At 38.4% G+C, this 7,851-nt stretch overlaps 1 protein-coding gene across 2 annotated transcripts; it reads left to right on the forward strand.

Moving 5' to 3' along the window:
- Positions 1 to 3,767: 3,767 nt before the first annotated feature.
- LOC124341963 (macrophage mannose receptor 1-like) lies at positions 3,768 to 5,982 on the forward strand. 2 transcript variants are annotated; one of them, XM_046794919.1, is made up of 7 exons: positions 3,768 to 3,927; positions 3,990 to 4,075; positions 4,148 to 4,262; positions 4,773 to 5,147; positions 5,241 to 5,317; positions 5,392 to 5,497; positions 5,587 to 5,982. In XM_046794919.1, exons 1-7 carry the CDS (start codon positions 3,819 to 3,821, stop codon positions 5,829 to 5,831), a joined length of 1,113 nt encoding a protein of 370 aa, XP_046650875.1. In that variant the 5' UTR covers positions 3,768 to 3,818; the 3' UTR covers positions 5,832 to 5,982. The 2 variants fall into 2 exon arrangements, with proteins under 2 accessions (XP_046650875.1, XP_046650876.1); XM_046794920.1 differs by lacking the exons at positions 3,990 to 4,075; positions 4,148 to 4,262.
- The last annotated feature ends 1,869 nt before the right edge of the window (positions 5,983 to 7,851 follow it).

Raw genomic sequence — 7,851 nt, forward strand, 5'->3', positions numbered from 1 at the left:
TCATTTCTTAGCTGCCTCCTCTCACCCCCCAATTTCCATACCCCTCTTCCTTTCTTCTAAAAACAGGGCAGAACACGTCCCGCTCTCCCATCGACAGGTCAATGTCTCTCGCTCTCTGTCGTCTATCCGAGAGGAGATTTTGAGAAAAGAGATTCCAATGACTTATTCCAATGACTTGCAGCATTGTCGGGGATATCCCACGACTTTTCTCCTTCTTTGAGAATCCCACATACTACCATACTGTAAAAAATATGTCGAACAACCCTATTACCTAATTTCACTTTTGATGGCATCGGTGACCAAGAAGTTTTTCCTGGTCGCCTTTTTGTCACTCACGTCTTCCAGTGCGGTTCTATCCATATCAGGATCTTCAGTGGATTCATTTTCTTCCAAATGCTTCCTCAGGAAATGAGTACGGGCGTTTGAATGGGACGAGTAGTTTTTAAAGCACCACTAATTAGATGAGGTTCATTAATGCTTTGCTGCCATTTTCTCACTGTGGTGCTGGAAAAATTCTCTCTTTTTCGGACCCATATTAATGGCCATCACCTCGATAGCTTTTTCGGAGTCGCGGAGAGATTCGTGCAATTGCCATTGCTCTTTCTCGAATATTTCCAACTCATTGCAGATTGCATCACTTTCTCTTAGAGTTGTGCTGGCATCACGGTACTTCTTCTTTGTCGTGTAACGTCTTCAAAATTACTTCATACCTAACAAACGTAAAATAAGAATAACACTACATTAAAGGGGGAAACAAAGGAAAATACCTAGCAGCCAGTTCTTCAGCCTCTATTGACAAGTGAATGTCTTCTTCATCAAAAATGTTGGACTTCGAAGCTGCGGCAATGCTTTGTTGTTTTAATTTGTTTGTTGTTTTAATTTAGAAATGGCAACTTCTAAGTCGTGGCTGGCAAAAGGTTGTTGGAGGGCTCTATGGTGGTGAAAATAAAAATGAATACAAGAGAAATCCATGAAATTTAAAAGTAACTTACTGTAGCTGCAATTCTGTTTCAGTTAGCCAACAGCTAACGTCTGTTGGAAGAAATACCCTAGCATGTTTAAATTCCAAGTCTTCTTCAACAATGGCATACCTCTTCCGATAATCAGCGACTATCTGCCTCAAAGCTAATTCCTCTTCATTAAGCATTTTTCCTTTGGCATGTGTGAGCCTATCTGCTGACTTTCTCGTAACAATCATCAAAGCTTCCTTTATGGCAACAGCGTCCTTTGAGAGGCCTGGTAGCTCTGATGATGTACACTTTGACAATTTCGTCTCCCACGTTTTAAACAGAGTTTCAAGGTTCGCTTTGGCTTTCTCGTACTCTGCCGTAGTTGGGGGGAATTCACACCAGACATCTCGAATGCAGGACATTTCACGTAGGGAGTAAAGCTTTCCTTAAGATTTAGAAGATTCCTGGGAAAAAAGTAATATCAAAAGAAAATTAGTCATGTAATATAAAAGTAAAAAAATAAAACATAAAAACTCACCAAGAACTATCTCCTTCTTCAAATATCGAAGCATTCTTGTCGACCATGTACTCGGGAATTCGGGGGAGTCAAGCCATTTACCTTTTCAACTTCTTCGAAAAGATTGAAAATTCCTTTCCAATTTTGATCGGTTGGCCCCAAACTGCCGAATCCCGATTTGTTGAGAGATGCCAGGTAATTTTTGGCCATAAACTTGTCCAGCAACAAACCCCTTATTGGAACATATTCGCTCCTGTAGACTCCCTCTTCCTGCTTTTGTACTCCTGCCTCCATGGATGTATTGCAGGCTTACAAATATGGGTTCCGAAAGTGTTTGGTGTTTTGTAGGGGGGGATGACCAAAATAGCACCCGTCTCAGGTCCTTGTTTTTTCATAGCATCGCTTATGAAGTTTTGCAGAGTCCCCATCTCGTCAACTGATGGCCTGTAGGTCACGGCGTCGTGATCACAGACAGCTATTAGACATATAAAAGATTTTTAAAAATTGCTAATAGAGCAACATCACTGAAATACACACATTTTAAAAAATTGCTTCAAGAGCAACATCTATTAATGTGATTATTTTTTAAAAAATTGCTGCTAGAGCAACATGACTGGACCAGATATATATCAATATCACGAAAACACAAAATATGCCACATTACATAAAGACGTGTAAATTGAAAACAGAAAGATGTAAATGTTACTCACGGACACTTGCAATCCAATCCCGATGAGACATCTTCTATCTAGAAGCCAACCATTCCTTTCGAACTGGACAGACTTGCCAGGAGTGCTGTCCGGCTTTACAGAAAAAACACGTAGAGGGTCGTTTTTCAGGCATCCTATTCGTCTTCTCCGTCTTCTTTTTTGCGTCATTCTTTTTCTTTGTTGACCGCCGCCGATTCCACTTTACACCTAAAGTTACACATTGAAAAATAAAAAAAAAAAAAATATATAAGGGAGACATACAAAAACATTGTATATTCGTTATTGTATAAGATTAAAATGGTAAGCCAATCGTCGCATTGAAATAATTTAACTTCTACGTTGAAAACACACCGCCAGAAACTTTTTGACGTCACCCACATTTGACATGATGTACATTTTCGATAGTTTTGTCTAATTAAATTAAGGTGAGAAGATAGCCCAGGCTGGTAGTTTCTAATACCCGATTGCTTTCCGATGAAGATTAGATTTCTGGAAGACCCTCTTTTCTCTTTAGAACAATAAATCACTTATTTATAAGCTTCCAGCTGAAGCAAAGGGGGGCGGCCATGTCGCTCCAGCAACAACGGAATATCTCGCTCAATTAAGCAGTGACTGCTCTCTATCTCTTTTTCTTTTAACTTTCTGGCCGGCTCTGGTCCACCTTCACACTCACTTGCAACTAGGAAGAATAGTATGTAGTAGAAAAATCTATTTGAATTAACAAGCGTCCGTCGGGAGGCACGTCGGGAGTTCGGTAAGCGCCTCCAGTTAATGAGAGACTCGACCGGATTTACCAGATTTTTTTTCCATCCTTTTCCTTCATTTGATTCTTTTCATTTGGGGACGAATTCCTGACCGTTTCATTAAGACGATCGAAAAGTCTCTGTCCCCCCGCGTGCCCGTTTCTCGACCAAAAGATAAAACATGCTAGCTGCTGACATGGTGACGCATGGCCGACGCCAACCGTCCGTCTGACTCCTTTTCTCTTTTGGTTGAAATTGAAAATGTAGAGAAAAAAACCAAAAGCGGCCCGGCCAAATTGAAGCGGGCTAAACGGAATCACGTTCAAAAAACGTACGCTGGCCTCGTTGATATAATCAGCGGTGCAAAACTACACATCACCCGGAAACTTGTTGGGTGACGGGATCTGAATTTCAAAACAATTGTCTTTTGTTACAACCAAATGAACAATAAGAAATAAATTAATGCGAAAGAATTATTCCACTTATTCTACCGCCTCATATAATTACGTTTGAAAAAAAAATAATTTGCAGACACCCAGGGGATATTCCTGTAATGTTCTGATAAGATAGTGGATGATTGAAGTCAGTCAACATCTGCAATGGTTGTACTTTGGGTTTTTCCGTTGTAAAAAACCCAAACAACCAAAAGTTGTGTAAAATTAATGGCGCTGATGCCTAGACTTTTAAAGTGACAAGGAAAATAAAAGAATCAAAGTAAGCTGACGACAAACATTTCTGATGTTAATGTGATAAAGTGTAGATAATTTGAGTATTTGAGATACCTTTGAACAGTTCAGTTTGATAACCTGCATTATATATTGAGTAACATTATCTGTAGCTATTTCAATCGTCTAAACGGAATCAAGAACGAAATAGGCAATACAACTTTATTCGTGAAATGAACAAGAATTTGTTGCCGTTCAAGTTCTGCCTGATGGTCACAATAATGGCCCATTGCCAAAATATTTTCATCCCTGCAAAATTAATAGGAAAAGTTTATTCAAAAGGTAACAAACTATTAAATTAACGATTTGAACTTGAACGTAGGCCTTTACATTATAACCGATAGATGTTTGTCCTGGATTCTTGCAAAACGACCCTACAATACCTTGTTGGGTTTTGAGTGGCAAATGCTATTGTTTTTCTACCGCAAAAGTAGATATTTATTTTCGGAATTTTTTACATACTTACTATTATATAAGTTAATTCGTGGTTATTTTTGGGAAGCGCCTTGATTGGTCCAATGCGGATACATTCTGCAGAGAAGAAAACATGAACCTTCTTACTATTGAAAATTCCGAAGAAAATCAGCTTATCTACAATCAAGTCAAATCACTATCACGTAACACGTATAGCCTCTTACCAGAGCACTAGAACCCTGGTATAGCACCACTTATATGGAAAGTTCTATCTAAGCCATTTTTCTGAAAAGTGTTTCTCAGTCAGCGCTTCTGTTCAGCGCCACAGCGGGTGTGTTGTGAACTGTTTTTTTCCCTACTTGCAAAAATCTTCTTAGAAAAATCTCCTAAACCTAAGAAACAGGTTTAAAAAACCACTTTCTTTAAAAGAATTATGTTTTTCTTTTTTTAGTATTGTTATGAAAATAGAAAAAAAAATACGCTGTGTCAGAAGATGGACACTGTTGGCGCTAATCAGAGGCGCTAAAACATAAATACTTCAGACCATTTCACACTATCGATTCCAAAAGTCGGCACTTTGGATAACATTTCTGCGAGGAAAGTTAAACAGGCAGTTGCGCTACCAGGGTTCTATGGCTATGCTATTAGATTTACTAACATACACAGTGCTAAGTTGACATGTATAACGCGAAAATGTAAACTGTAACATATAGAAATTCCCAGCGCTGATTACTATTGGACTTCGGGGAAATATTCAAACAATCGATGGGAATGGTCGTCTACTGAACCGATGGATTACACGAATTGGTATTGGGGAGAACCATCTAACATCCAAATTGGAAGCTTTGCCTTCATCAATTTCAATTTTGACGACACTGGATATTGGTTCGATGAAATTGGATCTAGCACTTATATCCTTTTCATTTGCGAATCCATCGATGAGGGCACAGCAGAGACAACAACTGATGCAACCACGACTTTATTATCGTCGACTACCAAGGATACTCTACCTACTACTGTTCAGAGATCGACGACACTAACAACAGCCGAAACAGAATATACAACATCACGAACTACACCTGGCTCATGTAAGAATAATAAATCTTTTCGTGATCGATGTGCCTTACTTACTTGATTGATTGAGACTTTTGTTTAATTCAAACGAACAATCTCTACCAAAGATGATGGTTGCCTGCCATTTGAAGAATGGGGAATGATGTGTAATTACTGGAACGAGACATGCTATTGTTTCACAGGGGTAGGAAAATAAAAAATAACTTTCCATTCGCGACCTTTTCACCTTTTCAACGAAGTGTTACTATTTAATCGCAGGCTTTCCTATGGACGGAGGGTGAAGCGTTTTGCAAGAGCAAAAATATGACTCTTATGGCTGTTGAAACAGAAGAGGAAGATAGGATGATCTACCAAAACTGTAAAGGTACGTGGCATTTAACTATGCTTTATCTGGCAACATAATTTGAACACTCTCTGACGAGATTCCGCGCTTGATACTAAAATAACATCTAGGTCATTGTCCCACTTACTTTTGGACTGCTGGAAGATACTCCCCACTTAATAATCGCTGGGAATGGGCAACCACCGAACCCTTTCCTCCTATGAACCACACCAATTTTTGTCAGGGTTACGGAGGATCTCATAGCGAACCTTATTGTACAATTTTTGATCAACAGCAGAATTATGACACTGGGTATTGGCGGACTCTTCCCTGCGACATAACCAACTCACATAACCCCGTGGCTTGTGAAAAATAGAACATAAATATGTTGAAACTTTAACGAACTTTAAATAGAATAGTTGAATTACTCCTCTAGTATTATCTTCATTTGAAAAAGCTTGATTGCTGCAGTAAAACATTAACTAGAAAATGTTGTAAGAAAATACAAACTCCGAGGTAGCACTGTATGCTGTTACGATGTATTTCCGATATCCTTTCCTAGCCTGTCTTATTTTACACGAATTTCCGATTTTTAATTTATCCCTGAGGAATTTAGTTCACTAAATAACCGAAGGTTTAGAGGTCTTTATAGCAGCATAGGCTCCTCCTCCATCGGTCGACCTGAAAAGCTTTATTGGGATTTTTTTTTCAACCAATAGGAATCGTGGAAAATGAAAATGGTCAGTAATGACGAATTAATCACGTTTTTAAGCTAAAACTGGTAGATTTACATTATGGTAAATATAACTAACGATGGAAAGTAGAACATTTTACTACTTTCGGCACTGGCTATAATGAGTCAGAGAAAGGGGATGGGATAGGCTGGATCCATTCGGCAACAAAGGAATATATAGCCAGTATGTAGGCCGTGATGGTAGTAGGCCGTGCTTTCATTATTACAGGACTTTCTGCAAATGTCCTAAAGTTCTTAACACCGTATTCAACTAAACTTAAACTAACTTTAAATCCCGAAGGTGCCCAAGGGCAAGGGGCTTTATAGAAGATTGTTCTACAAATGGAACATTTATAAATGGTGTCAGAATCGATAAGGGAAAAATAACATGTCTTGGAAATGGGGATGTTATAGCTATGGCCTGTCAGTACAGGTAAACTTTCACATTCCTAGGCTCAAATCATGTCAATACCAGCTTTCCAATTGAACTGAATCGTAATTTTTTTATTGTTCGCAAACTTGGAAAAGGGTAAGATTTCTTTTATGCGTGGGCCGTGGGCGAATGTGTAGAATGTGGTGTAAGAAATGGTGTAATATACATTAACAATTACTCTAGTAGTTAGCGCCATGAGCTGCAGATTAAAAGGTAATAAGTTCAGACCTGATGCTAAATAAATAGAGAATAAGGTTTACACAAAAATTATATTAATCGTCAGTAATCACATCACCGTTTAATTCTAGGACTCTTGCTTATCTAGCATTCTTAAATTTCATTTAGCTTTCCGTTAAAAGGTTGCTTAAAATTCTGCCGCATCGCGGTAAAATAGTTAGTGTTGTTAAGGGGTAGAGTTAAGTAAAGAGGGGGTAGAGGGTTTTGGTTAAAAAATGAATATGGTAAACTGCCATTACAGAGTAAAAAGGCGGGTATTTGAGAACATACAAACTTTCAGCCGCGATTGTATATAGCACCAGTAAAGTTTTTTTATTGTAGGTCCCTGTTGAAGTAACGGGTTTCTGCAAGCCTTGCTGAGGTTTGCAATGTGGAATGGACGAATTCATCAAATAGATCCCCAACGCACTTTTTCCGCAAGTTTTCTCGAGTTTTCCCACTGCTCTTCTGCTATATATATGATATTACTCCATAGAGCAGCGCTTTCACACCACCATGTTTCAATTGATCTGTACATAGACACTCAATTGTCAATTGATTTTGGTTCTCTGAAACATCGGCAACAAAGTGGAATCGATCCATGTTTGAGAATATAACAATGTATTAGTCGTTTAACTTTGGCGCTAGCTACATCCTTTCGGGGATCACGGCTATTTTACAATTGTGTATGCAGACATCTTGTAATAATTTCATTCGACTCTCAGCAATTTATGTAATTCTTCGAATTTGTACTTCGAAGCACACTGTTGTAAAGCACACAAACCAAAAGCACATTCGCTGAGTGCTTTTATGTTAGTATTAAAAATGTTTAAATGGTTTGTAAGAAGGCCTACAGCTGCGTTATAAGAGAAGAAAGGGCAAAATTGAAATAAAAAAAATGAGTTTGTATTAGGCCCTTTTATTTTCATCCAACTTTAATTCTAATACTATCAACTTAATCTACGTAGCGTCTTTGACAAATCGTTCTATTTTTTGTGTGAAACCTGACGATTT

This window comes from Daphnia pulicaria, chromosome 6 (assembly GCF_021234035.1).
Source record: "Daphnia pulicaria isolate SC F1-1A chromosome 6, SC_F0-13Bv2, whole genome shotgun sequence".
NCBI lineage: Eukaryota > Metazoa > Arthropoda > Branchiopoda > Diplostraca > Daphniidae > Daphnia > Daphnia pulicaria.